Source organism: Chinchilla lanigera, unplaced genomic scaffold (assembly GCF_000276665.1).
Source record: "Chinchilla lanigera isolate Chin_1 unplaced genomic scaffold, ChiLan1.0 scaffold00198, whole genome shotgun sequence".
Taxonomy (NCBI): Eukaryota; Metazoa; Chordata; class Mammalia; order Rodentia; family Chinchillidae; genus Chinchilla; species Chinchilla lanigera.
The window spans coordinates 588026-615995 of record NW_004955599.1 but is presented as its reverse complement, the minus strand read 5'-3'; the positions used below and the strand labels follow the sequence as shown (position 1 = coordinate 615995).

General features: G+C 55.3%; 3 protein-coding genes across 3 annotated transcripts in view; all 3 read right to left on the bottom strand.

Annotated features, from left to right (window-relative positions):
- Positions 1 to 333: 333 nt before the first annotated feature.
- On the bottom strand, positions 334 to 8975 carry Eef1g (eukaryotic translation elongation factor 1 gamma). Its single transcript, XM_005414794.1, has 10 exons — positions 8913 to 8975; positions 8000 to 8158; positions 7308 to 7371; positions 7038 to 7180; positions 6469 to 6612; positions 4558 to 4687; positions 4107 to 4311; positions 853 to 1025; positions 644 to 768; positions 334 to 566 (listed from the first exon to the last, which is right to left on the bottom strand). The coding sequence occupies exons 1-10, from the start codon at positions 8922 to 8924 to the stop codon at positions 408 to 410; spliced, it is 1314 nt and encodes a 437-aa protein (XP_005414851.1). The 5' UTR covers positions 8925 to 8975; the 3' UTR covers positions 334 to 407.
- A 522-nt stretch (positions 8976 to 9497) lies between these two features.
- On the bottom strand, positions 9498 to 19431 carry Tut1 (terminal uridylyl transferase 1, U6 snRNA-specific). The gene is made up of 9 exons (XM_005414795.2): positions 19265 to 19431; positions 16625 to 16815; positions 14511 to 14829; positions 14328 to 14428; positions 12291 to 12754; positions 11269 to 11378; positions 11026 to 11136; positions 10843 to 10935; positions 9498 to 10582 (listed from the first exon to the last, which is right to left on the bottom strand). Exons 1-9 carry the CDS (start codon positions 19344 to 19346, stop codon positions 9510 to 9512), a joined length of 2544 nt encoding a protein of 847 aa, XP_005414852.1. The 5' UTR covers positions 19347 to 19431; the 3' UTR covers positions 9498 to 9509.
- A 982-nt stretch (positions 19432 to 20413) lies between these two features.
- The window catches only part of Mta2 (metastasis associated 1 family, member 2), a gene marked incomplete in the record, with an annotated part of 8214 nt that continues 657 nt past the window's right edge, over positions 20414 to 27970 (bottom strand). Inside the window, 17 exon segments of the mRNA XM_005414806.2 lie at positions 20414 to 21101; positions 21209 to 21357; positions 21456 to 21574; positions 22115 to 22204; positions 22313 to 22541; positions 22749 to 22888; positions 22969 to 23066; positions 23451 to 23509; positions 23591 to 23665; positions 23745 to 23933; positions 24089 to 24188; positions 24333 to 24435; positions 24723 to 24840; positions 24978 to 25041; positions 25125 to 25242; positions 27465 to 27558; positions 27856 to 27923. Of these exon segments, the coding sequence (XP_005414863.2) occupies positions 20936 to 21101; positions 21209 to 21357; positions 21456 to 21574; positions 22115 to 22204; positions 22313 to 22541; positions 22749 to 22888; positions 22969 to 23066; positions 23451 to 23509; positions 23591 to 23665; positions 23745 to 23933; positions 24089 to 24188; positions 24333 to 24435; positions 24723 to 24840; positions 24978 to 25041; positions 25125 to 25242; positions 27465 to 27558; positions 27856 to 27923 (1979 nt within the window).

Here is a 27970-nt window from a genome sequence, read left to right as displayed (position 1 = left end):
TGGGGCACTGTCCGTGAGCTAGAGCCCCACGCATGCACACGCCTTTCTCAAGGGGCTTGGGCACCGCAGCGTGCAGGGACCTGAGGAGCTCCTGGACCAGCACACAATCCTTAACCTGAGCACCCGGGGCTGCCTGTCAGCTCCCTGTGCTATGGGCACTTCCTTCCCTCCCTGGAAAGGCCCAGGAGACCAGCCCACACCTCTGCAGTCTCAAGGTCCCACCCACCCAGTTTTCCTGAAGGAGGCACCACACAGGAAGTTGTGGGGGGCACCTGCCCGATCCCCCCCACCCCTCAGGATCCCGCCAACGAAGAAGGTAGACAGCCAAAGGTATAATGTTCAGTTTCCTTTAATGACCCCACCTCCCCAAGGGGCAGATGCAGGCGGCCAGGCAATGGAAGCGACAGTCACTTGAAGATCTTGCCCTGATTGAAGGCTTTGCCCACATGCTGGAACGCCCCCTCCCAGGAGAAGTATTCTCGGACCAGTGTCTGTGCCTCCTCACTGCCAGGGTCCAGCTTACGCCACGTGTATGACTCATAGTCCACCTGCCAGTCCGGACTCAGCTGGGGGAGGCAACAGACAGTGGTCAGGGTGTCGGTCACCCCCCCAGCCCCGCCCCCAGCCATGACCCCCTCCTTACCGGAAAGGCCAGCTCCTGGCCCCGGAAGACCCAGACCCCTGAGATGGAGCTGCTGTTATTGGTGCCGAAGAGGATGACACTAGCAAAGGCGTTCTTCCGCAGCTTGTCCAGCCGCTGGAACATTCCTGAGGACGAGACACACCAGTGTGGAACCCAGCCCCGGCCACAACCCCAGCCTCGGCCCCTGTCCCGGCAGCCATCCTGCTCACCAGTAATGAGGTTGCAGCTCATGAAGGTCTGGGTGAGCTCCTCCGGGAAGCGGTACTCGGCGAACCACAGGGACCAGCCGTCCTTGTCGAAGTGCTCCCAGAAGTAGGGCAGTGCCACGGACAGGGTGTCCTCGTTGGAGTACTTGCGCTTAAACTCGTCCAGCACGAAGGTGCTGAGGGGGAGAGGGCATGTCACAGGGGTCTGGAGACGGCTGCCGCTAGCCGAGAACCCTCTGTACTTCCCTGTACAACTCCAAGTTCCTAGAAGCACACCATCTCAGGCAGGAAGCAGGATGAGGAGTGCCAACAGGGCCCACTCGCTCCTCAGCCAAGTGTGCCAGGCACAGGGCGGGTGAGACCGGCAGGGGAAGGCCAGCACGGCTTACTGCTGCCCCCAGGTGGACACCTGCAGCCAGGACTCAGGGCTCTTCCAGGCCACCTTCCTTGAGTTCAGTCTGGGACAGTCCCCAGCCCAGACAGGAAGCACAGGGCCTCCGTGTCTGGGTCTAGAAGCAAGCCTGGCACTGAGAAGTCTGGGGTCTGGTCATCTGCCGCAACCCTGCACGCTGGGCCAAGCGCATCCTTGCCCATGGCTGAGGTGGCTTTTTTCCTACTTTGCAGACACATGCTGCCTGAAGAATACTCACTATCTATGCTGGTGAGCAGGAATGCCAGCATCTTTTCTTTTTGAAGTACTGGGGTTTGAAAGCAGAACCTTCACAAGGAGCTATGTCCCCCAAAACTGAGTTCAAACCTAAGCCACTGGGCAAGGTTTGAACTTGGAATCTTACCTGACTCAAACTCCCAGAGTGCTGCGCTACTACACCTAGGTACTAATTCTCATTTTATGTCTTCTCTGGCTTTCGATTTTCTGAAAATCACAGCCTAATTGCATGGTTTTGTGCCTTACAGCGGCTGTGCCATCAAAAGCCATGAAACACTGCAGACCCTGGTGGCTAAACCACCATCCACCTTGGGCTGGCTACTGCCTTGCCAGCACAGACATTAACACGGACAGCTGATCAGGATCAGTCATGTCCCAGCACTTGTCCACACTCCCAGCGTGGAGACCAGGACCCAGCCCTGTGCACACCAGCCTTTCCTCCCCGTGCGGGGGCCTGTGCCTGTTGTCCACACCCAGGCCCTGCACACCTCCTCTCTGTGGTCACACAGATGCAGGGAGGTGGCCAGCCAGTCGTCTCAGAGGGACTCGAGAATCATGCCCAACTGTAAAGCACAGCCTCCCTGGGGCAGCATCTTCTCTGTGACATTAACAATCCCAGGGATGCATGGACAGATGCCTTGCCCACACACAGAATACTATTGTGCCACAAAAAGGGTGAATTCAAGACACTTCCAGAAAAACAGATGTATCTTGAAGTGTGAAATAAATCGGACATACAAGCTTGAAGATATATTGTATGGTTCCTACAAAATAAAAGACTGATGAAAAGAAACTGGGAGGCAAAACTGCCTGGCAAGCACAAGGTCCTGAGTTTGATTCCCAACACCAAAAAGAAAAAAAACTGGAAGAGGTTTTGAAAATGCTACAAGGACCAAGAGACAGCAGATGGGATGAGCAGAAGAGGAAGTAAAGACTTGGGATGGGCCATGCAGGTGCACCGGCCACACGATGCATGTGATCACTGCAGGCCAGACAGGAACTCAAATGCTGGAAAGGAGGTAGGGGTGGAGACCAGGGAGGCAGAAGGAAGAATCAAGGTGTGTAAAGCACAGGTACCAGCTCCCTGTGGTGAGCGTGCCCACCATGCAGTGCACGTGTACTAACAAAAGCGTCAGAGAACCTCCGGGGAGCCGGGCAGTGGTGCAGGTCTGGAACCCCGTAATTTTGGGAGGCTGAGGCGGGATGAATGCTGGTATGAACCCAGTGTGGGCAATTTAGCAACTGAGCGAGACCCTGCCTCAAAGTGAAAGGAAAGGCAGGGGATGCTGCACAATGCGAAGGCCTTGGGTTCCACCCCCAGGGCCACAAGCACTAACCCCGAACTTGTAATACCTAAAGGGAAAGCCCAAGTCCTGGGAGGAGGCACTTTTGGCAACCTAGAAGGGCATCATGGCAACCAAGAAATAGGGACCAACAAGCATCCCCAAGGCTCACTACAGACACAGTGTAACAGCTGTAGCTCCCTGGGAGGCTGAGACAGGAAGCCTGCTTGACCCAAAAGTATGAGGCCAGCTTGGAGAACAGAGTAAGACTCTAGAAAGTTTATCCAAGATTTTAAAATTGTGGCCTGATATGCTTCCACCCAGAGTACAGACCCCTCTATGGCCACACCACCCTGAAAGCACCCGATCTCCTGTCAGGATACAGACCTACGGCGCGGCCTGTGAAAATCCCCGGCCAACAGCATCATCCACACTCCGACAGCACTGGTGTAGCCCTCACCACCTGTTCACCCAGAACCCTGCTCACTGCAGGGCCCTGCATGGATGGGGCGAGGGTCCCGGGTTCCAGCCCCAGCAGTGACCCGCAGCAGCATGGCACCCACCGGCCCAGCTGCTGGGGTGATCCCAGGGAGAAAGCACAAGACAGGCTGACCCAACAAAGCCCACACTGAGCCCACTCCCAACAGCCCTGGTGAGTGGACTCAGACCCAGCTCTAAGCTGACCATAGCACAGGCAGTGCTCAACCTGTTCAATTCAACTCCCAATAGTCAACCTGGAGGGGAGACTGGCAAGGACCCCGCACCTCACTTCACCTGTCAGACTAACCCTCTCCTCAGCAGGTGCAGTGGTGCACACCTGTGACCCACCCTGCTATGGTGGCCAAGGCAGGATTCAAGGTGGCTAGCTTGGGTAACACATCAAGACCGCAGGAAAGAGGACACAGATGACACCCCACCTACCTCCTCCTCTCTGGGGGCTCAAATACCCAATTTTGCTAATGGACTAGACACACCATCAGCCTTTCTCTTAGAAAGCCACCTGGTCCACCTAGCAGCGGATAAGACAAGCACCCCGCTCTGCCACCTGCACCTCCTCCTCGTGCCTTATTGCTGAGCCCTCAACATCTTCACCAAGAACACAGCTCCAGCCCAAGTTCCTGCCCTGCTGTTACCAATGTAAGACCAGACGGACCTGGAGAAGGCTTCCCACGTTCCTGACAAAACTCAGGAAGGCTGCTTTGTCTTAAAAGCAAGATTTTTCTTTTCATTTCCTGAAACCCAAACTTTTAGCATTGGTCACCCAAGGATGCACCTAGAGCGAGAGAAGGCGTGCCCCGATGCCTCACCTCTTGGGCAGGTGTGCAAAGGGGTCCTTGGCCTTGGGCTCAGCAGCCAGTGCCTGCTCACATTCGTCCAGCTCCTCTTCAGCAGCCGGGGCAGCCGCCTTCTTCTCCTCTTTCCGCTCGGCCTGGGGCTTCTGCTTTTCTTCCCGAGAGCCCCTCTCTTTCCGCGGGGTGTCCTTCTTGGGCTGGCTCTCTGCAAACTTCTTCGCTGGTGGGTGGGAGAGCAGCAGAGTGAATGTCTTCTCCTCCGAGACCGGACGGTGTTGGGAAGGGTTGGCTGAACACCACTAAGAAAGGGCACCCTCAGGGGCCACTCTGTCGCCTTGTTTTAACGCAAATGAGTCTGGATTTCTTAGCATAATGCCACGGGTGGCGCCCTACTTTCTGACAGGACACAAGGACTGGCAGCAAGTGGACGCTGCACTTGAGGTAGAGTTCCTCGACCCCAACTCACCATCAAACTGGGCCATCTTCTCACAGAGCTTCACCTCCCCCAGGACCGCACGGAACTGGGGCTGGTTAATGCAGGTGAGGAACCAGCGGTTGGTGTTGGGAAAGGCTTGGCGGAACGAGGGCTCCAAGACCTGCAGGAGTGAGGGAGGAGTCAAAGTCAAAGCAGGGAATGGGCCTGGATGAATTCAAGCCAGGGTCCAGGATCCAGTTCCTCCTCCACCCAAACGCAGAAGCCTTTCCTGTCGCCTTCCCCTGCGGTGCTAACTCGTTCCTGTTTCTCGTGCCAATCTTCCCTGGCAGTCCAGTCCACTGTAAAGGACATGGGCAGCAAGGGGGCAGCACACACCTGTACCCCAGTTCTTAGTAGCATTGCAAGTTCAAGTTTAGTCTGGGAAAATCAGCATAGCAAGACCTTACCTCAAAGAGGATCATAGACGTAGCTCAGTGTAAAGGCCAAAAATTCAATCCCTAGTACCACCAAAGAGTTGGGACTAATCCAGGCATGGTGACACAGCTAGCAAACCCAAAACTTGGGAAGCTGAGATAAGACTGCAAGTTAGCAATGGAGTACTACTCAGCCATAAAGAGGGACAAACTAGAGACTTTTATAGGTAAATAGATGCAACTGGAGACTATACTCAAAAGTGAAGTAAACCAGACGCAAACATGTGAACATTCTATTGTCTCCCTACTGTGAGAAACTAAGAAAATAAGTTATAAGATCCAAAATGTACAACAAATATTAAAATGGGAAGAAACTGCAAAAGAGGGGCTGGGGATTTAGCTCAGCAGCACAGCACTTGCCTGGCAAGCACAAGGTCGTGAGTTCGATCCCTGGTACCAGAAACCTCCCCCCCACCCCAAAAAAATAAACTTCAAAAGAGAAATTGGGATGGAGAAACGAAAAAAATTTTTAAAATTTGTGTATATATACATATATATGAATGATAAGATAACCATACTATTAATCTGTCTTAATTCACTGAAAAGGTTTGTGCTAATATTTAGACAATTAAATGCATATATCTTAACAGTTTGAGTAAAGATAACAATATAGCCAGGCGTGATGGCGCACGCCTTGAAGCCCAGAACTTGGGAGGCTGAGGCAGAAGATCATTTTTGAATTTGAGACCAACCTGAACTACAAAGTGAGCTCAAGGCCAGCCTGAACTGCATAGCGAGACCCTGTCTCAAAAAAAATTGACAGCAGTGGGGATGGCACCCAGAGCATTTGCACTGGGCAACATCCCCAGCCCTTTTCATTCTGAGACAGGATCATGCAAAGTTGCCCAGGCTGGACTTGAACTTGAGATCCTCCTGCCTCAGACTCCCAGAATGCTGGGATTTCAGATGTGCACCATCATGCCCAGCTGGTTCTGAAGTACTTACATTTAAGTTCAACTCCAGCACTCAATGGCTACATGCTGTGCGTGGATTACATTTCTCCCACTCCACAACCGTGTTAGTTTAGAGGACACGGCGTGTAAGTACCCCTTGTCCCAGGGTCTGGCTGGCAGTAGGTGCTTTTATTGCTACATCACACCACGCCTACAGACCAGAATGGCTCCAGAGCCATCCACAGCGTTCTGTTCTGACCCATCATCTTACCACCCTGACCTTATATATCAAAAGGAAAAAGGCATTAAAGGGGCTCATACCCTTCTGTCTCTACTTGCAACCGATGTACACAAGACCCTCCCCAGAGCGTCCCAAACCCATGCTGCAGCCCCACCTTCCCCAGTCTCCACAACCAAGCTGGACTGGCTCTGGAGGACTCTACAGCAGCCAAACAGAACCTAGAGGGCAGAGCATGCCACTGGCCCTGGGTCTCCAGCAAGACACACTGCTACCTGTCTAAGTGTGGGCACCTGGAGACCCCACCCTGCCTGCTCTGACAGCACTCTCAACGCACCTGTTTGTACAGCCACAGCAGGGTGCAGACGACAGTGATGTCGGCCAGCGTCACTCTCTCACCCACCAGAAAGGTCCTGGTCTTCAAGTGGGCATCCAGCAGCCCCAGCACACGCTTCACCTCCTCCTTTGCGTTTTCGGTGGCCTGTTGATTCCAATTTCCCAACTCAGCAGCAGGCACCAAGCTCTCTGCTAACTGAGCTGAGCAGCCAGGTTTCTAGTCCTGGCCACCACAACCTTATCGACAGGGCCGCCACCTGACACCACCCAAATGCACCACACAGAAGCTGTCCATGTTAAACTTCCTCACATTCGCCGCCCCATATGATGGTGGCCTCCCATTGGAAGGAGGCTTACAGGTCTGAGGTCTAGACACTCCACTCTCTGTGGTCCAACCTCCTTACAGCAGAACTCTAGCCTCTGAACCCATCCCTGGCCAGAAGCCAAACCTCGGTCTGACAACAACCCCAGCACCACCACCCGCCCCTCCACAATGCCCCCACTGCAGACAGCACCCTCCCCAACACCCTGGCCAATGCTGTTCCCACTTCTCCCAGGTTCCACACTCACCTGCTTGCTGTGGTGCATGATGCCCAACGTGGGGAACACCCAGGTGCTGGCGGGAGGCACGATGTCACTGTCAGCAAAGCTTACCCACTGCACCACCTGGGCAGCTGCCTCTGGCGTTCTTCCCCGCAGCTCCTCATTGCTCACTGCAGAGGCCAGCAAAAGGTCAGGACTCTGGGGTCCTGCCAACATGGCTCCAAGCCCGGACACTTCCTCCTGTCCACTGAGAGACCCCAGTACTCTCCCACACCCCCACCAGTTTCCCTAAATTACCATAGTAAGCAATGGCATTGCTCTCGAACACGCAGAACCCGTCATCGCCCTCAAACGCTGGAACCTGGGGACAGAGCGGTGGAACAGAATTACACACAGGAATTTCTCACTGGCCAATTCCAGGAGCCCAAACGTTGTAGGTACAAGTACATATGCTAAGACTGACAGCTCTCTGTATTTAAGCTCAAGACACTGCCTGAAACTCAGAAACCAAAAATGCTTGAGTCACTGCTAACCCTTGCAATGTCAACTCACACTATCTAAATAAAGCCCCTCAGTCAAACAAGCAGAAGGCCAGGATCCAAGTCTCACAGCCTTCTCTGCATCAATGCAAGTGACCAGGAGCCCACGCACAGGTGCCTGATCCTCTCCTCTCAGCCCCCCCCCTTGCCTAACTCCATCCACCCCTTAGGTAAGGACTCCCACTCATAACAGATGTTTGGTGTATTTGTGCTAATGGTACCCACAAACACAAAGCTGACCTCTGAATTTTACGCAGTCACTAAACAGTTCTGTATTACTTTAGGAGAGTACACGTGGATCTACGGTGAGCCTCGAATTTTTGGAGTCTGAAATGTGAAGTAACATGGGAAGCTCTGTTTCACTGTAGAGATGGAGGCCACCTCCAGCATGATGGAATCCTAGGCTCTGAGTTCTCAGAACCAGAAGCCCCGGTTCACCTCCCCACTCACCTTGCCGGCAGGAAATTTGCGGAGAAATTCAGGGGTGCGGTTGGTCTGGCCAAAGTGAAAGTGGGGTGGTGCGGAAAGCACGCGAACCTGAGCCCCGCTGTACTGAGCAGCGATGAGGGCCTTGAAGGCCCTCCAGTTTTCAGGGTATGTGTACAGGGTCTGCACGAGAAATAGGCGGAGTTCAGTGAGCAGAGGGCCCCGAGCCTCAACGCCCCCGGAGCACTTCCCGAGACCTCAACAGCTCCACAGCGTCCCTCTGGACAGCCAGGTCCTTCGGCGTTTGCCCAGTGTAACCGGAGTCCCCCGCAACACCGAAAACTGACTGCAAACCAGCTGCTAAATTAAGCTCGAGCCGTCCGACCTTCCCTGAGGACACCTCTGCCCCTACGCGTCTGGGGCACCCTAACTCCTGGCGGAGCCGCGCTTCATTCATTTCCCGGCGCCCGAGGCCACGCACCGCCAGCCTGGCGCGGCACGGGCGGCGCCCGGGTCTCCCTCCTCCAAGGCCCGGACTCGAGCGGGCTCCCTCCCGGTGCCGTCTCCTCCAGACCCGCTGGCCGGGCTCGCAGCCGCGGGCCGGACCTCCCCGGGCCACCCGAGACCCCTCTCCCTGTCCCCGCCAGTCGATGGCAGGAGTGCTGTCCGCTCACCCAGCGCCCTCTTCTCACACGACAAGAGCGGGATAGCTCGGCAGACGCCGGGAGGCGCGGACTCAGCCTCCCCCTCCCCAGAGCCCCGCTCTGGCCCGAGCCTGTCTCGCCGGCCTGAGCACCCTGCTCTCCGACACGGCGGACTGCAGACCCGTGCCGGCGCCCCACTTGGCTGCAGTGCACCTCTGGTCCCGCCTGATCCCTCTCGACAACAGGATGGCAACGGATAAGGCGACCCGGCTCACCAGAGCCGGCAAACTCACCCCAGCCGCCATGGTGATTCCGCAGAGAAAGGGGGTGGGGCTTCGGCGCTGCCGCAAAGTAAACTGGCAAGAGGGGGGAGGGGAGAGCCGTGAGGAAGCAGCCGCCGGAAAGTGAGGACGGCATAGAAGGCCTACGCACGACAGTTTCGTATTCAGTCGCGCTGGCTCAGAAAATAGGGGTGGGGCCTGGCGGCCTGCAGAGCAGAACTCTTGATTGGCCCGCCCCTAGGGGCCAATTGGAGCCCCGACCGGAGGTGGGAGGTGCGCAGGGCGGGGTAGAGCGTGAGAACCGGCCGGCAGGACCGCCCCCTAGCGGCTCGGCTGCCGCAGGAGGAAGGGACCCCCAAAGAGAGGCGGGTTCCCAGCAGATGCACACGCTGTGGGCATGTCACATCTAACGGCTGCGTGTGAACTCCCTAGGGACCTGAGGTTGTGGCTACCACGCTCGCCTCTGAAAACCTCCGTCGCGGTGCGGAGGAAGCGCAGACCCATCTCTGCGGGTGTGTCTGCCCCCCCCCCCCCCCCCCAGGGCTGGCTTCGCCACAGGGCCCGGGCCTGAGGGACAGAGGACACAGGACACTGGCGTGGTCCAGCAGCTCATTGCTTTATTGTCTGGCGCAATGCCTGGGGCACGAAGCCCTGCAGGAAGTGGTGCAGCTCAGGGAACAGGCCCTGCGCGTCTTGCAGCGGGGTGACCGTGAGCATACCCTCTGCCTCGGACACGCTCGCAAGGAAGGCCACGAGGGGCTCAGCCCTGGCTCCCTGCTCCCCGCTGCCAGGTCGCGCCAGCTCCTGGGTCACCCGGGCCTCGGTCGCCAGCCATTCAGCCCCTGTGTCACCGCCCTGGCCCTGCTGCCGCTGCAGGCGCCGCCGGGCTCGCCGCCGCCCTTGCCACGTGCGGTGCCACAGGGCACAGCGCCAGCTCGCGCGACCCTCGCACAGCCGGGCCAGTGCTGGGCGGCCTTGTCCTTCCCCTCCAGAGCCTGGGCACCGGCTAGCCACCACCGGCGGGTCCCCTGCTTGCCCAGGGCTCCACATGCCCCAGTCTTGCGTCGACTCGCCAGCCTCCACAACCATCTCCTCCTCTGCTTCTCGACAGAGATCCCCCACGTACCCCCACAGCTCATCCCCGTCCTTGCCGCCCTCTCCGTGCCCATCTAGCTTCAGTCTTTTGCCAGCTCCTCCCTGGGCGGCCTCCTCCATCCCTGCTCCAGGCCTTGGCCTCTTTGTCCCCTGTTCTATCTGGCACCCCAGTGCATCCTGCAGCACCCGGACCACAGCGGCAGCAAGCTGGGGGAAGGGCGCTGTGGGCAGGGGAATGGGAGTGGCTGCGAGCAGTGAGGCGGCGGAGCGCGGCTGCAGGAGCGGCAGCAGCCCCCAGCAGCGGCCTCGGGCGGATCGGCGCTGAAACTGCAGGCTGCGACAATAACTGGCTGCAGCCCGGCAGCAGTTCTGCAGCCGCCCTGCTACACAGCTGGTCACGTTGGCGGCCACGTTGTGACTCAGGTCAAAGGGGTCTTGGAGATTCACGGGGCCCAGGCGCAGACCCTCCCAGAGATCAGCTAGCTGGCCCCCAGCCACTGACAGCGCCCGACCCTCCCGAAGTGACAGCAGAGAGCCACGAAGATCCCAGCAGGAAACACAGGAGAAGAACTGGGCCAGGAGGGAGCCTGGAAAGGGAACCAGAATGGGTTTGCTTGGAGACCACTTCTGTGGCAGGCGAGGCTTCATCCCCTAGAGGCTCCTGCGGCCCTGCAGACAAGAGGCCACCCGCTTCCCTTGCTCTGCTCCGGGACATGGTTTCTTCCCTGCAGCACGGGCTGAGTGTAGCAGCCCAGGCTGCTGTGGGAAGTCACACCTGGGAGTGCACTGTGTGCGACATTTGACATGTTCCCCACCATCCGCCCATCCACACCCACTGCCCACTCACCCAGGGGCTCCACGTTGGTGCTGGACTCCAGGCTAGAGACGTCCCTGGGGAAACTGCAGTCCCAGCCGTCCACTTCCACCCGCTCCCCCTCACCTGTGAGGCAGAGGAAGGGTGAGCTTGGAGGGAGGGGAGAAGCAGGTGTGAGCAGACGGCACCCCAAGTGGCAGGCGTGTCCAGGAGTACCTGCTTTCTGGGTGAGCTGGGCTACTGTGGGCAACACAGGGGGATCCCGGGTCTGCAGGAAGTAGACCACGAGCAGGGTCAGAGCGTAGTTGCTGAGGAGGGGGCCACTCCCTGGGTAAGCAACCAAGAACCCCATTAGAAGAGGGCTCTCGCTGCACCGCTATCTCCTTGCCCTCACCCCGAAAGCCCAGAGCCCTTTCCACAACACCGGCTCCAGCCAGGTCTGCCCCGATCTGCTCTCACCTGCCAGCCCTCGGCCCTGCGCCCAGCAGCGGACAGTGTACACGAGCGGCCGGACCCGCCCGTCCAGCTCAGAGCACAAGCTCAGGAATCGGGAGTTGTGCAGGGCCAGCCTGGGGCGGAAGAGAGACAGGGTGTCAGGCTCCACAGCCCTGGCAACCACTCACCTACCCGCTCCGTCCAGACTCAAAGAGGACAAGAGCCGAAGTATTGCTAAAGCTTGGTTTTGAGAGAGAATGTCAAACAGGGCTGGGTGTAGCTTCATGGAACAGCACTTGCCTAGCATGCGTGTAGCCCAGGGATTAATCTCCAAAATCAAAAACGGGGTGGGAGTGTTAGCTCAGCGGAAGACTGCTTTCCTAGCCTGTGTGAGGCCCTGGCAAGTCCAGCACTATGAAAAAGACTATGCTGGGCATAGCAAGCACACCTGTAACCCTAGTACTCTGGGAGGCTGAGGCAGGAGAATCACAACTTGCAGTCCAGCATAGACAATTTAGCGAGCTGGTGAGACCCTGTCTCAAAGGAGGGCTCAGTGATGTGGCTCAGCGTGAAAGCCCTGGGTTCCATCTCCTCCACAAAAGAGGAGGAGAGCAAAGACTGCCAGGAGCCTGCCATATGTGATGGAACAGAGCCTGGATGGGGGGGTGTGTTTGCATTCCATCTAGTATTTCCCAAACCCATGCAGCCAAGGACTCTCGCATGTTCCTCCAAAACAACATTCCAGTGGCACACGCCTGTAATCCCAGTACTCGGCAGGCTGAGGCAGGATGATCACTGTTAGTTTGAGACCAGCCTGGGCTACAAAGTGTGCTCAATACCAGCATGAACTACATAGCAAGACCCTGTCTCAAAAAGACCAAAAAAAAAAAAAAAAAAAAAAAACAACCAATATTCCAAGGCACACACTTCCCAAACCATGAAAGTAGACAGCTGAGACATAAGCACCAGAGGGGCCCAGGACCAGCCCAGCAGAACCCGATAGCCTCCCAGCCCAGACTCCTTCCCGCTGGCACCCGCCAAGGTACCGGTTACCGAGGGAGACGTCACCATGAAGCCCTGAGGGCCGATGGCAGAACTTCACCACGGGGCGTCGGGCTGAGGGCACACTGTGGACACGGTACACACCAGGGACGCAGCGCCGCAAGATGGAGCCCACCAGCTCCAGCATGGCCGCTCCTGCCGGCCTCTCACCCTCCAGGGCTTCTGTGGTGCCCAAGCCCTTCCCAGGGTCCCCCTCGCCCCTGTCCTCCTGCAGGGGCGAGGCTGGAGGCAGGGACTGTGGAGAGGCAAGTGTCTCAGAGGCCAGCGCAGAGTCTGGCGTCTGGGGTGCTAGGGAGGAGGACAGGGTCTCCAAGTCCAGCACTTCAGAGTCATGGGGAGAGACAGGACTCTGCGAGTCCACAGGGGAGGCTGGGGTGCACGCTTGAGGATTCAGAGGGGAGGCGAGGGCGGAGTCCAAGGACGGAGACTCTGGGGCCTTCGGGACTGGCTGTGGATGGAAATGAGCCATGTGAGTCCTCGCCCACTGTCCCCAAGCCAGGGCCGTCCATGTCCCCAAGACAGTGTCTGTTACTGCCAGACCCTGCTCCATGGATTTTCCATATAGTAAATTCCCTCAATTCTCACAGCAGCCATTTCTTAAAATCAAATAGTCTTTCAACTCCATAAAATAAATGTGCCAGCCAGGCGCAGTGGCGCTGGCCTATGATCTCAGCACTCAGGATATTGAGGCAGGAGGATCACAAGTTCAAGGCCAACCTGGACTATACAACAAGACCCTATCTCAAAACCTAAATCACTCCTACACTCTGCAGGAGATGAGAACAGAGGAACCGTCCCAAAGCGAAGACTGAGAGCGCAACCCACAGTGCGCTGTCCTGACGCTGACAACGAACATGGGCTGCAGGCTGAGTCGGGGGCTACACACTGGTGCTCTTTGCTCCACAGTAATGCGCCTTAAAATATGAAGGGCAAAGGAGCACAGTGTATATCCCCCCGTTAGATTCTGAAAACATAAAGAACAGCACGTGTAGAGAGCGTAACGAACACCTTTACGGACCATTCCCTGTGGAAGGCCGGCGGCTGGCTCAGTGCAGAGCACTGGCCCAACAAGCACTGAACACGTGCCGGACCCCCAGCTGGCAAAGGAAACAGTGAGAGCCTCTTTGGGCAGCCGGAGGTGGGAACTCTACTGAAAACCCAAAACAGCACTAAAGACCAAAGTCTGCTTTGAGGCGGGCAGGGGGGTACACACCTGTAATCCCAGCATTTGGGAGGCAGAGGCAGGAGGACTGTTGTGAGTTCAAGGCCAGCCTGGGCTACATAGCAAGTTCATGGCCAACCTGAACTATATAACAAGACCCTGCCTCAAAAAGAAAAAAATTCTTTGAAAATAATACAAATCCTTTCCTTTTCCAAAAGCAGAATCTGTATATTAAATTAGAAAATACAAATAAATAGCTGGGCCTGGTAGCACGAGCCTATAATCTCACCACTCAGGAGGCTGAGGCAGGCGGATTGCAAGTTCAAGCCCAGCTTGAACAACTTTTGGCAAGTCAATAAGGCCTTTTCTCAAAAACATAAAAGGGGGAGAAGCTGGGAATGTCGCTCAGTGTGAACGCCTGGGTTCAATTTCCAGTACCACGAAAGAAGAGAATAGACAGACAAATAACCCCAAATTACCTTACCAGTAAATTTTTTTTCTGGTTTACATTGTTGTTATCATTTAACATTATAGCATTACACTAATATGATAGCATTTTCAATCCACTGACTAGTATAGAGACAGTAATTCATGACTGATACAATTCCACCTAATCTATAATCATACATCCTTTTACAGATATTTTTTCACAAAATAATCTACACGCCATTTGGAAATCTTTTTTTCCCACCAATCTGCCACCTGTCCCACATCAGCCCACAGGTACCCTGATACCGACTCCTGCACACTTCTCCAGCACAGCAGCCTTGCGGGCAGGGCACACATCCCCAAGGTGGAACTGAGGTACAGAGAGGCGAGGTGCTCGCCCAAGGTCAGCCAGCCACCTCTGCTCACTTACCTGGGGCTCCTCCAGCTCCCCCAGATCCAGGAAGAGGTCGAGGTCGCAGCCGTGGACATCAAAGCTGTTTGTGGAAGAGCCAAAAGGGTGGACCGTGCAGCCTAGGGGTGGGGAGGGCCAAGGTCAGGGCCGTCGGAGGGGCATGGACAGGGCCAGAGGTTGGGCTGGCCTGCACTCGCTCACCAGGGAAGAACTCCGTGAAGACCTCCTGCATCAGGGCCACCACCAGGCGCCGCAGCTGCCGCTCAGCCTCGGACAGCTCCCGCAGAGCCACCAGCCTCAGCATCTGCCCGCCCACATCCGGGGCCTCAGCCAAGGCACTGAGCAGCTGGTCACTGTCATCGGGGGCTGCACCGCGGAGGCCCCTGGAGGCCGGGCTCTGGAATGCTTTCTGCTCCCGAGGCCGCACACGGAGGCGCTGACCTCGAAGGCTGTGCTGTTCCTGGGCCAGGGCGGCGTCCCGGGAGCCCACGTCGCCCATCTCCACAATGGCAAATACTCCCTGCAAACCACAGGGCTGAGTGAGGGCTCTGCGGCCTGGAATCTCCACCTTATTACTCACGATTTTCCCCAAGGCAATGCCGTGGAGATAATGAGATAATGTAGATTTCTTGGCACACAATTGGTGGGCAGTAATTAGTAAACACTTTAGCAGACAAGGTGGTACAGGCCTGCAATCTTAGCACTCAAGAGGCTGAGGCAAGAGGATTGTAAATTCAAGGCCAGTCTGGATTACATAGCAAGTTTAAGGCCAGCCTCAGCTACACACTGAGGCCCTGTCTTTAAAAAACCAAAAGGAATAAAATACAACACGGCAAAAAATCATTCTTTGCAAATGAAGTAAATATAAGCCAAAATGGGGACACTGGGCTTTCTGAAGAAGTAACCTGGGGCAGGTGAGGCCAACTGCCCACCTATATATGCTCTTTCTTCCTGGCAAAGAGAACCCCAATTTTGTTCAGAGAGGCCAAGTCCTCAACCGAAAAACCTTAATTTCCCAGCCTTGACCACAGTGGGGGATAACCATGTGGTAGAGTTCCGGCCACTGAGAGAGAAGACAAAGTTTGCCGAGAAGGCCTCTGGAAAGCGTTTTCCTCAGAAATGAAGAGAGGGAGGCAGGGAGTCAGACCAGGCAGTCGCTGGCCTCTCACGTGCTGCCTTCCACCTTGCCCATCCTTTCCCTGAAGCTGTGGAGACAGCAGCACCATGAGTGTTGACGAGGACATGCTGAGAATGGCCAAGGGAGAAAACAACTGCACCCTGGGCTGCCTGCATGGGGCTTCTTATAAGATGGAAGAAAACTCAACTTTAAAAAAAAATAAAAAATAAAAAATAAAAAAAATAAAAAAAACCTCAACTTTATATTCATATTGTTTGGAGTTCAGTCACAAAATGAAAGCTGTAACAGAGTCAGACCCTACTCCATCCCAACAGGAGCCCTGGCCTGCTAAGAAAATTTGGCTTTTTCCCCGTCAGTGCTTGGGGAAACCCAGAGCTCTGGCAGAGCCAGTACCTACCACTGAGCTGTATCACCATCCTGGTGATGTCCAGGAGCCTCTAGTCCACACCTGAATGGCCCACATGCAGCCTCAGAACCACAGTGTGATCCAACAATACAGCACAGCAGAAATGAATTTTTTCAAGAGACTAAAGGGACAGCTTAAAAAGTTCCACACGGAAGCAAGATAAAAGAACTATCAAGAATGAGCTTGTTTTCGTATCAGGATGTTCTGACCAATAACCTCAAGCAGTTCTTGATGTAGTTAATAAACTGCCAACCATTTTATCAAGCAGTTTCTTGGGGTGGGGTGGAGGGTGACCCTCCAATGTTATGTTCTTCTTCACCTTCCCTTCTTCTTCTTTTTTTGAGACAGGGTCTCGCTCTGTAGCTCAGGCTGGCCTCAAAATCACAATGCTCTTCCTGCCTCAGCCTCCCAAATGCTGAGGTTACAGGTGTGCACCACTACCATGTCCAGCTTCTCTTGTAGTCTATAAACTTCACATAGGCAAGACTCCTCCCTCACTACCTAGGATATAGCTCTAGTACCTAATACAAAGGCAGCAGTTGATAAACATTTCGCCAGCAAATAAAAGATACAGTGAATAAATAAATGACCAGTCCCTCAGCAGTTACCTTGGCATTGGATAAAACCCAGTGGGTGGGAGCAATGTGAGCTTACAGAGCTGGACTATCCCAAGTTCTGTGGTGTCCAGAAAGGCCAGGCCACATGCAGAACCAGGAACAGGTTGCTGTTTTCTCCCTCTTGACATCACTCCTCATCCCAGGGTCACTCTACCTTGTCCTTGTCCATGACCACACTGGCCACAGGTCCAAATGCTTGGAAGTATTCAGACAGTTCTGCAGAATCCACATCCTTGGGAAAACCACTGACAAACACACTCCGAAGTCCCTGGGCCTTTCTGGCAGCTCGAAGTTCTATCAGATGCCGGTGCTTCCGGCCTCCCAAATGGGCATCTAGGCTGGGTCCTGTAGAGGCAAAACCAAGACAAAAATACGTAGGTCACTCTTCGGAGCACCGTGCCACCATCCTGAATACTTGAAGTTCTACGGATCCTCCAAACCACAAAAGTATGACCTTTGAAGCACTCAGGAGGCTGAGGCAGCAAGAGTGCCACAAATCTGAGGCCAGCCTGGGCTACACAGTGAGTTCAAGACCAGCCTGAATTATATAGCAAGACCCTGTTTCAAAAAAAAGAAAAAAACAAAGCTGGGTATGGTCCCTGTCTCAAAAAAACAAAACAAAGCTGGGCATGGTGACACACACCTATAAATCCAGCACTTAGGAGGCTGAGGTAGGAGGAGGACTGCTGTGAGTTCAAGGCTAGCCTGGGCTACAAAGTGAGTTCAAGGCCAGCCTGAGTTGCGTAATGAAACCCTGTCTCAGGAAGAAGAAAAATGTGTGACCTTTGAATACAGTCCTGGTTCTACCCTCGATATTCTTTTTTTTTTTTTTTTTTTGCAGTATCGGGGATCAAACTCAGGACCTTGTGCTTGCCAGGCAGGCACTTATGCCACTGAGCTATATCCCCAGCCCTTACCCTCGATATTCTTATGCATCTGTCTACATAACATATTCTAAGTCATTTCCAGGATAGTACACTCTAAGTAGTTCTTTTCTTTCTTTTTAAAATTATTTTCGTAATCCCAGCACCTAGGAGGCTGAGGCAGGAGGATCCTTGCAAGTTCGAGGCCAGCCTGGGCTACAAAGTGAACTCAAGGCCAGCCTGAACTGAATAGCGAGACCTTGTGTCAAAAAGACAAAATAAATAAATAAAATTATTTTTACTTTTATCTGAGACTAAGGTCTAGTTAAGTCACTAAGATCCCCAGCCTGGGCTTGAACTGGTTCTCCTCCTACCTTAGCTTCCTGTCATGCTGGGATTATGGGCATGTGCTATGACTGTCTGCTACATACACACTAGGGACCGAACCCAGGGGCAGTCTACCACTGAGCTACATCCACGGGCCTTATTTTGTATTCTGACAGAATTCACTAATTGTCCACGCTGGCCTCAAATTTGTTATCCTCCTACATCAGCCTCCCAAATAGCTGTGATTACAAACCTGTAAAGAGAAAAAAAAAACTTGTAAAGGGGCACCCAGCTCAAGTCACCCTTAAATCATCAATATGCAGTGAACTGCTAGGCATGGTAGCACATGCCTCAAACCCCAGCTACTTGGAGCCTGAAACAGGATTGAAACTTTGTTGGGGTTTTTTTTTTGTTATGTTTTGTTTTGTTTTTTTCCCGGTACTGGTACCGGGAATCAAACTCACCACTTTGCGCTTGCCAGGCAGGCGCTGTGTCACTGAGCTAAATCCCCAGCCCCCAGGATTGAAACTTTGAATTCAACTCAGGGAACCTAGACTCTTGTCTCAGTGTACACTTTCTTAAAAGGTCTGGGGATACAGCTTAGTGGTAGAACACTTGCCCAGTATGTACAAGGCCATGAGTACCACACACACATACACAAAAGATAGACACACGCATTTGCTAGGTAGAGCAACACCTGCAGACTGTAAAGAAATCCACAGGTAGCTCACCCAGCTCATACAGAGAACTCAGGACCTAGACTGTTCTCACTGACCGACTGTAGGTGTGGCATGGTCACTGCACGCACAGGCCCTACGCTGCTCTAAATTCACACTCAGCTCCATCAAGCCTCGTGAGACCTTTGCAAGCTGCTTAACCTCTCTGTACATTAGTTTCTTCAGATTTAAATGTAGGTAACTGTAACACCTTCCACACGGTACAGATTTATAACAACTGGCAGAGTCTACTATGTGGCAAATGACAGTTTCACGGCTAGTACTATCTGTACTATCAGTCAGCTGCCTGGCGTCACCAAAGTACTTGTGGAGCCAGTGAGACTTCTGGTTTCCAGCTTGCCCCACAGAACGAGGACAGTGCCATTCACGGGGAAAAGGAAAGATGGAAGACCCTGTTCGCGAAGATCGGGATTCCTGGCTTCCGAAGCGGAATGCGATGTTTCGTGGAGCTCCCTGAACTGCCCTATGAGGCCCAAGTCCACTTCCCAAACCCATTCTCTGCCTGCTTCTCGCGGGCACCTCCTGCTCCTTGCCACACCGTCTCACCCATCCTGGCCTCTGGGGAGACCCTGCAGGGCTTCCCCACTCGGCCTTCTCTGCGATGCCACAGCTCTGTCTCCATCTAGAGGGGGCAACTGCATCCTCGAACCTCCCCCACGCCCCCGGGCCAGCAAAGCACCAGACACGGAGCAGGGGCCCACAGGAGCCGGCGACAGGGAAAAGGAACCACCGAGCTTTCGTCGTGGGCACTCCGTAGAGCGGGGCGAGGGATGCAGCTGGCGGGACGTCCCCACTCCGCTGTCCCCTCCGACGTGCAGTGAGAACGAAGCTGAGCGCCCCCAACCACCCTCACTAGCCACCGCTTACGGTTGGCTGTAGTAACTTGGCAGAGGCAGCAGCGGAAACCCCCACGCGGCAGCGATTCTACATCCGAATCCACCGCCTCCATGGCGACTCTCCGCACAGACGAAAGGAAACCACTTCTGCCTCCGCCGGAACTCTCTTCTGCAGACGGCGACGCTCTCAGAAGAGACTTCCGCCAGACTCATAGGAAGTGACGCAGAGTCCGACAATCGCGAGCACCGCCCACCCTCTCAGGGAAACCGAGCTCCCCCACTCAGGGTTCCGCTTCCGGCCTCCGACGCTCAACGGTCTGCGGTACACATTTTGGAGCGCTCCACGCTTTTCCGGCGTTGATTGGCCCAAAGTATCGTGAATATTCATGAGGCAGCTACAGAGGGGCGCTGGGGTGGGGCCGACGCCAGCTCCTGGCTCGCCGCCGGAGCGTCCGGCCGAGCTGTCTTGCTGCGCGCCCCTGTACCGATGGCCGCCTCTGCAAGAAGCGCTGACCGCCGGCGGGGTGCGAGCCGCAGCGGGATTGAACGTGCGGGGCTCAGCCGCGCAGCTCGGCAGCCGCCACGGCCTGTGACCGAGAGCGCCGAGGCCGAGCGTGTGCTGCAGCAGGCCCCGAGGAGCGGGCAGGCTAGGCCGCTCCCCGAGAGCGCCCGCAGGCGGGTGAGGGCCCGCGGGGCCTGGGCCCCACACCCCAGGGACGCGGCGCCGTACTTCGCTGCAGCACCCCGCTTCCAGGCCCGGACGACGCTTGAGCGCCCCCCGAGTTGGGCGCGGCGTAGGTCTCAGGCCAGGGGCTCCAGCAGTGGCACATCCCTGGAACCCGCCACACGGGGAGGAGGCGAGACGAGTTTGAGCCCAGCCTGGGCAACTTCCTGAGACCGCGTCTCCAGAACAGCGGGGGCTGCAGCCCATCCCCAGTACGAAAAACGAAAAGCAAAGCGGCGGCGAAGGCAGGCAGCAGGCCACCTCTCCCAGCTGCATCTCGCGATGACGCGCCCCACGTGCGCTTCTTCCTTTACCCTCTGCCCTTTATTCCCCCTCTCAAAGACGCCCCCAGCACACACCCCACACCCACTCAGGGCAGAGAACAGCTGAGCCGGGAGGGACTGAAGAAAACAGCTTTTTATTTGTTATTATAAGAACCAATTACAGAATCCGAGGTTAAAAAAACGGACAAAAGATCTTTATTTCTGAGAATTGGCATACAAAAGGCGGGGGTGGGGGAGAAAAGAAAGAGCGAGCGTGGGCTGGGGCTGATGCCAGCTCAGGGGCTTCAAATACCAATTAGCAAAGTCCGGACACCGGACAGGAAGAGAAACCCCCCAATTACGAAAAAAACAAGAAAGACATGGCAGTGCACGCCCCCCGCCCCCAGCCAGGTGCCATCACTTGAGAGCAGTCACTCTTCCCCTCCCGTTCCCTTTCACAAAGGGAGGTAAAATTTTTAAAAAATTAAAAAACCCTCCCCCTGAAACTGTCCAAGACAAGTGTGGAAGGAACCCTCCAGAACAGTGCAGGTGTCCCAAGGGCAAGCTCCACACCCAGGGAGAACCAAGGAGGGGCCCAGTCCCCAGGTGCTAAGACCAAGGGCACCCAGCCTCCATGGTCCCCCACAGTCCCTCATGCTCCAGAGAAGGGATGTGTAGGTCCTAGGCTCCACCCTGGCTCCCTGGCCCTCGAAGCTCAGTCCTCCAGGACAATAGGCTCGTTGGTGCTGGCCGGATGTGAGGGTGTGGGCAGAGGGACTGGGGGCCGCACTGACATCAGTGCTGGTTTCACCTTCAGGGGTAGGTTGGGCCTCCGGGCAGCCCTCCGCATCTCCAAGTGGGTTAAAGCCTTCCGTAAGGCCCTGCAGGGAAAACACGACAAATACAAGAGATGCAAAGAACCCCAAGAGCCCGCAGGGAGCGTGCTACTCCCAAGGTCAGCCACCGCCCTGCCCTGTGGAGACCCTACCGTGTATCCTTTGTGGCCACAAACACCACAGGATTGGGGGCATCTGCAGGGTTTAGTTTCTGGCGTTTGGCTGCTGGCTGTGAGCCTGAGCGGATCCCCGAGGCCAGGGGCCTTCCATTGGCAGAGAAAGGGACTCCTGCCCCTGCCATCTTTAAAAGGACAAGGGAACACAATGAGGGAGGACCCAGACTCCGGTCAGAACAAAAGCCCACCCAGCCCAGCCAGGCTCCTCCATCAGCCAGCGCACCGTCTCGTAGGCCCGCTTCACCATGATGCCTCCCAGGCCCCGGTTCTGAGTCAGCTGGTTTCTGTTGATTGGGGTCTTGGTGCCCCGAGGTGTTTTTGGTTTCAGAGGTGCCTGAGCCACTGTCAGGACAAAAAAGAAAAGTTTTCACACCTCTGCCCTACAGTTACCCTTTCTTGGTTCCATCTCTTTCACTCAGCCAGGAGTTTATCTGGACACCCTCAAATGTATGGGGAAAGGGCCTGGAAGTGATTGCCAGTGTTCACAATCTCATGTGTGTGACAATACACAAGCAGGCAACAGCCACAAGCAAATAGTATTGGCTGAAGACGTAGCTCAGTGGTAGAGCACTTGCCTGGGATGTGAGAGGCTCTGGGTTCAATCTCCAGCACCACCAACCACCCCATCCCCGCAAAAAAAAAAACCAGCTGGGAGTGGTGACCCACACCTGTAATCCCAGCACTCAGGAGGCGGAGGCACAAGGATCACCACAAAGCCAGCCTAAACTACAAAGTGAGAAAGAAAAAGAAACCAACCACCACAACTACCATACAAGCAGTATGTCAGGGTGAAATCTCTTTGAACTCAGGAAGAAAGGCAGGTTCTTGAGAGAGACGGAACTGGGAGCCTAACGCCATCCAAACTGGTTGCCCATTCCCTACCCAGATCCTTGACGATCGTTGCCAGGGGCAGCCGCACCAGAGGGTGAATTTTCAGCGGTGTCTTGGCAGCCTTTGGAAGGCGAATAGAGCCTGAAGAAAAGGAAGCAGCTTCAAAGGGGCTGCACCGCCCAGGTTTCCTAAGGGCCAGGCAGGAATAGATTTCTAACCGCTCCCGCGGCCCCCCCACTGAGTCCTTACACTCTGCCTTGATGGCATTGGCATTGATCGGGGCGTAGGGCCGCCGGGCCGCCCTCCTCGGCTGCAGCAGGTCCCTGCACATCCGCCGGGCAAGCCGGGTCAGCTTTGTGGTCTGCAGCAGGAACGTTTGCCTGTTCTTGGCCAGCAGCTTGGCCCGGTTGGCGCTGGTCGTATAGGGAGAGAGACTCTGGGCTTCAGGTCTAGACAAATGACCCCGCGAGTGTGGCTCCTGGAGGAAGGGCACAGAGAACGGAAACTGTGGTGGTACCGAAGCTCCCTTCTTCCTCCCACTCCCTGAAGGGGACAAGTTGTTTCTGCCTAGTGACCTTCCTGACCCCAAGCCTTCTGGCCACCCCCACACCTGCTCAGAGCAGGTGCTCTGCTCTAGCCGGTGCTCAGGTCAGCTCGCTCATATTCTCCCCACACCGATCCTTACTGTGGAGCCCCGAGCAGCCCCCTCAAGCTGGGTTGGGGTCTTCAATCCCCCATACTTCTTCCAGTAGATCCAACAGGAAGCGCAGAGACGGCACTGCATGTTGGGCGGGCCCCAGGCATACCACTGGGCAGACTGCGTCGCTACGGGAAGGGGTCTGTCAGTGAGAAACCTGCTCCCAGCGGTCCCGCACCCCAGCCCCATCCCCTACTCTGCAACTCACTGTGGCAGCTCTCACAGGTCAGGCCCTTCTGGAATCCAGCTCCATTCATGCCAGGTTTTGAACCCACAGAAATGATCTGATTAGGGTTTGGCTTAGTACTAATGAAAAAAGTACAGGCAAGGAACCAGTCAAGAAAAAAGAGCTTTTTCTTCTTTTTTTTTTTTCCCCTTGGAGACACAGCCATTATGTAGTCCAGGCTGGCCTCAAGCTCATGGTAATCTTGCCTCAGCCTCCTGACTATTTGGATTATAGGTATACACAGCCAGCTTGGAAAAAGAACTCACCTCTAATTTTCCCCTCCCAGGGCTGGGGCCTGAACTGGGGCCTCATGTGTGCTGGGTACTAAGCATGTATTTACCCGAGCTACACCCGCTAAATCCACCTCCACCGTTTCATTCTGCTTCCCGCCACCCTAATCACTGAAGGCAGAGGCTGGGGGAAGAGAAGGATGACGCGCCAGTCTCCCCTGCCCAGAGACTCACTAGGTGGGGATGTAGACTTGCTTCAGTTTGCTGTCTGCTTCAGCAGCCTTCAATCTCTTCTGCAGGAAGGAAAAAGGGAAAGATCAGTAACTCCGCAGGCAACACAGACAGCCCTGGTGCAGCCCCCTAGCCCTACATACCTGCTGAATGTACCGGTCTGTGGTCTTCCACATGTAGTAGAACTGGACTATGCTTGCAAGTGACTTCCAGGGCAGCTGAGCAGGACAGAGGGCAGAAGAGTGAGATGGCACCGCCCTGGTCTCTGCTGCCTCCCCTCTGGCCCCACACACTTACAAAGTCCTGACGGATGTCATTGAAATCCTTCCCATACTTCTCCAGGGCCTCCTCGAACAACATGGCCTCAGAGGCAGACCACTCCTCCATCTCATCTCGACACAGCACCGGGCCCCCCTGGGGTACCAGGGTAGACATGGCTTTGGCCAGGTCGTAGCCGTTCCTCTGCAGTGTGTCCATGGCATGAAACTACAGAGGAGACAGCAGCTGAGGACTCGGATCCCAGATGCCGCCAGCCTGCTGCCCTTTGAACCGTCATATGCACTCATAGACAAGCATCTCTCCCGTGCCAGGTGCTGACGACCACACGGCACCCATGCCCAGCTCTCCCGGAGGCTGCTCACCAGAGTGATGTCTCGGGAGGCAGCAGCTGCACTCATGTGCAGGCTAGGCTGCCGGATGGAACTGCTGCAGTCCAGGGCTCTTGCGAAGGTCCCCACAGCTCTGCGGGGAGATCGGGAAGTCAGAAAAGGAAAAGCAGGCAGGCACAGGCTGAGGAGAAAGAGTGCCACCCACAAACGTCTAGGACATGCAGAGCTCAGCCACACCCACAGCTCCCTGGCCCTCTTCCCATCCACCCACCCTCACCGGGCCACCACGAGGAACTGGTCAATCTGCCGGTCCGTGAGGGGGTTGTCTGGGTCCCAGACCTTCATCTCCATCTTCTGCTGATTCCGATTGTCCAGTTCTCCTGGGGAGCAGGAAACAGCATCACCAGGAAGAGGAAATACAAGCAGTACCCAAGGCTCACGCTATCATTCCACCTTCCTCTCCACATGCATGCTATCAACCAGCCACTGCAACTCTCAATATCTTCCTAACTGTGCTGTCGGCCTGACAGGCTGCCAAGGCCACGTCCCAACAAGGGCGCAGCGTGGAACCCTGCAGACAGAGGCATGCCAGCTACACCGACCATACCATGATGGTGCCCTGGGCATTAAGCAGCCAGGCAGCTACACAACCTGTCCTGTTGCTTACCCTCTACCAGGCGATCAGGGATCTCAGCTTGGTATTTGCAACCAACTCTGATCTCCCCCTGGTCAGCTAGCAGCGTCTTCTGCACAGGGTCGAACACCAGTGAGTAAAAAAAGCAGTCCTGGTAAGGAAAGAGAGGAAGTGAGCAACGAGGCAAGCACACAGTGCACAGATGTGGGGCTCCAGCCAGGGCTCACAAGGGGGGAATCTACCAACACAGCCTCCTTGCTGCCCAGCCGCCCTTCCCCAGCACCTCACCTCCTTTTCCAGGTACTGGCTCAGGATATCTGTCTCATTGAGGAGGGTCACGCTGCACTTCCCTCTGCAGGAGACAGTCAGGAAACCAGGTGAGCCTGCCCTCCTTCACAGCCAGCCACCAGGCACCCTGGTCTGAGGGTCCCCTACCTTATGTGGGTGGCTGGTAACGACTCAAACTGCCGAGACAGGAAAAGCTCCCGATGCTTCAGCTGATGCCTCTGCTGCTCTGAAACCCCCGGTTGCTTTGACTCCTCCTCAAACTCCCCTAGGACAGAAAGGAAGAAACCAAGTCAGAAACTAATTGGGACAAAAAGGCAGTTTGCAGCAGGGCGTGGTGGTGCACACCTGTGATCCCAGAACTCTGATGCTGAGGCAAGAGGACTGCCTGAGTTCAAAGCTAGCCTGCACTACACAGTGAAAACCTGTCTTCAAAGACCCCCCCCCCAAAAAAAAAAAAAAAGAAAGGGAAAAAAGAGGCACCTTGGGCAATAACCCAGGGAAAATGCTTTCTCTCCCAGCTGATTTTAGTACTAGGGATTAATCCTAGGGCCTACAGTCCAAGCCCTGGTTTTTTTTTTTTTTTTTCCCTCTTTTTGAGACAGGGTCTCACTGTGCAGTTCAGGCTGGCCGTGAGCTCACTTTGTACCCCAGGCTAGTCTCGAACTCGCAACGGTGCTCCTGCCTCAGTCTCCCGAGTGCTGGGATTACAGGCATACGCCACCACACCCGGCTCCAAGCCGTTTTTATTGAGACAGAGTCTCCCTACCTTGTGAAGTTGCCTGGCTGAGCTGGAACTTACTCTCCTGCCTCAGCCTCCCAGAGTGCTGAGATCCCAAGTGAGGGCCATCACACCGGGCTGGTTCCTCACTCTGTCCAAGCACTTGCCTATGCTCCACCAGTCTCCCCTCTTACCTCACCATCCCTAATGCTCTCAGGAACTGCAAGTACTGGGGGCACCCCGACCCTGGTGTACAGACACCACCACACCAGGCCCAGCAGCTCCTGCACACCTAGCTCTTCCTTGCTGAGCCAGGCCGAGACCAGGAAAGCCAGCAAGATGAAGCTCATACCGGGGCTGCTCACCGGTTCCCTTTTCTGGACTTGAGATTCTCAGCTCTAACCATCACACATAGCCCTAAGTACCTTCCCTTACTACTGGGCTAATAATAGTTCGTGGGGCTGTTCAAGGGCAGCAGCTCAAGCCAGTGCCAACACCCTCCTGCCCAGGAGGTGCTTCACCCTGAAAGCCTGGCACAAAGGGTTAACCTGGCGGAGGGCCAAGGGGGGTAGGAGCAGCTTCAGGCCAGGCTCATTGGCTGCATTGTTCCAACCTCAGGGAGCAGGGAGGGGGGAGGCGGCTCCACCCAACCACCCAAGCCTGCTTGCTCCCTACTCCGGAAACCCCGTGCTAAAGAAGGGACCACACCCCCACATCTCCTCTGATTGGACAAAGCTAAGGTCAGCCCCTGCCAGATGGGGCTGGAAACCCCAAAGGGCCAGGGATCCATCTGGGTAAGTGCAGTTCATTAACTCTTTCCTGACCAAACCAGCCTGAAAACAATTTGAAAGGAAGAAAAAGAAGGAAAAAAACCAAAACAGGAAAGGGTAAAAGCTAATTCAAATTAAAAGAAACATTTTAAAGAGATAATCAGCGCTTAAGAAGAGTAAAAACAGCTTGGCATGATGGCTCATGCCTGTAATCCCAGCACTCGAGACTGAAACAGGAAGATTACTGCAAGTTTAAGGCCAGCCTGGGCTACACAGTGAGTTTAAAACCAGCCTGAACTACACAAGGAAGACCCTGCTTCCAAAAAAAAACAAAATGGCAAAAAAAAAAAAAAAAGATCTATTAAATGGAGTGGAGAAAAAATAGAGATAAGAAAAAAAATCCAAGAAAACTTTCCTGCCATCTTTCAAATTGCAAGGGTTTCTTAAATGTATCCCCACCTCCTATACAAAACAAAATCCCCCGCAGTGCGCCCCAGTACAATCTTTCTCTTCAGCTTGACCGTCTCACTGCCCTGTCCCAACCCACCCAGAACTGTCCACCCAAGCGTCCTACTTCTCTGAAGCTCTTCCTCATCCCCTACCTAAATTCCCTCTCTAAATACATTATTTGCAGGTGAGCGTTGTGGCACATGCCTGTAGTCCTAGCACCCAAGAGGCTGAGGCAGGAGGATCCCCCACAAGTTCCGCCACAAGTTCAAGGACAGTCTGGGGTACACAGCAATACCCTGTCTCAAAGAGAAAAGTAAATCCACTCTCTCTCTCTCTCTCTCACACGCACACACGCGGGCACGCGGGCACTCAGAAACTGGCTCTTATCATCCTCTCCCCGCCCGCCCTGCTTCAAAACCCAACATGTGAAAACAGGCCTCCACCCCAAACTCACATCTCTGCTCTGCGCGGGCTACCAGGGCAACACCTGCAGGAACAAGCCCAGGCCCAGACCGCGGGCAAAGGGAGAACAGGGACGAATATACTCACTGGCATTGCTATCAGCCAGGCTGTTGAGACTGCTAGAAATGTCCCTTCTCCGGAACAGACAGACCACCTTCGCTTCCACGTTTCCATTTGCAGTCTAAGCGGGGAAACAGGGCAGGGAGGAAATGGAAACACACGGAGAGTAACAGTCAGTCCGCATCTAAGCAGACAGCACAGGAACCGCGCGAAGACTTAGGTTCCCGGACAGACCTCCACCCCTTTCGTCCGACCCAGGAGAGAGAGAGAGAGAAAGTCCCCACTGAGCTCGCCGACGCCTCTCCCGGACGCCCACCACGAGCGGCTGTGAATGGGGACGGCCAACAGGGCCCTGCCCTCCACCTGGGCGGAGACCCCGAGGAAGGCGCCCGCGCGGAGCGGGGCCCCGCCGGCCCACCTTGTTGAGCTCCTCGATGCGCCGCACCAGGTACGGGTTGCTGGAAGAGTTCTCGAAGTACACGTAATCTGCGGGGGGAGGCCGGGGGTCAGGGCCGGCGGGCGGCCCCGAGCGC

Excerpts from the sequence above, each read along its gene's own strand:
- Eef1g (XM_005414794.1), bottom strand. Across the intron at positions 1,026-4,106 it reads TTTGCACACCTGCCCAAGAG|CACCTTCGTGCTGGACGAGT; the intron begins GTGAGGCATCGG and ends TCTCCCCCTCAG. Across the intron at positions 769-852 it reads GAGCTGCAACCTCATTACTG|GAATGTTCCAGCGGCTGGAC; the intron begins GTGAGCAGGATG and ends TCTCGTCCTCAG.
- Tut1 (XM_005414795.2), bottom strand. The coding sequence starts at position 19,346 with ATGGAGGCGGTGGATTCGGATGTAGAATCGCTGCCGCGTGGGGGTTTC. Across the intron at positions 16,816-19,264 it reads CCAAGTTACTACAGCCAACC|GACCCAGCCTAGATGCCCAT; the intron begins GTAAGCGGTGGC and ends TTGCCTCTACAG. Across the intron at positions 11,379-12,290 it reads GACGTCTCCCTCGGTAACCG|GCTGGCCCTGCACAACTCCC; the intron begins GTACCTTGGCGG and ends CTTCCGCCCCAG.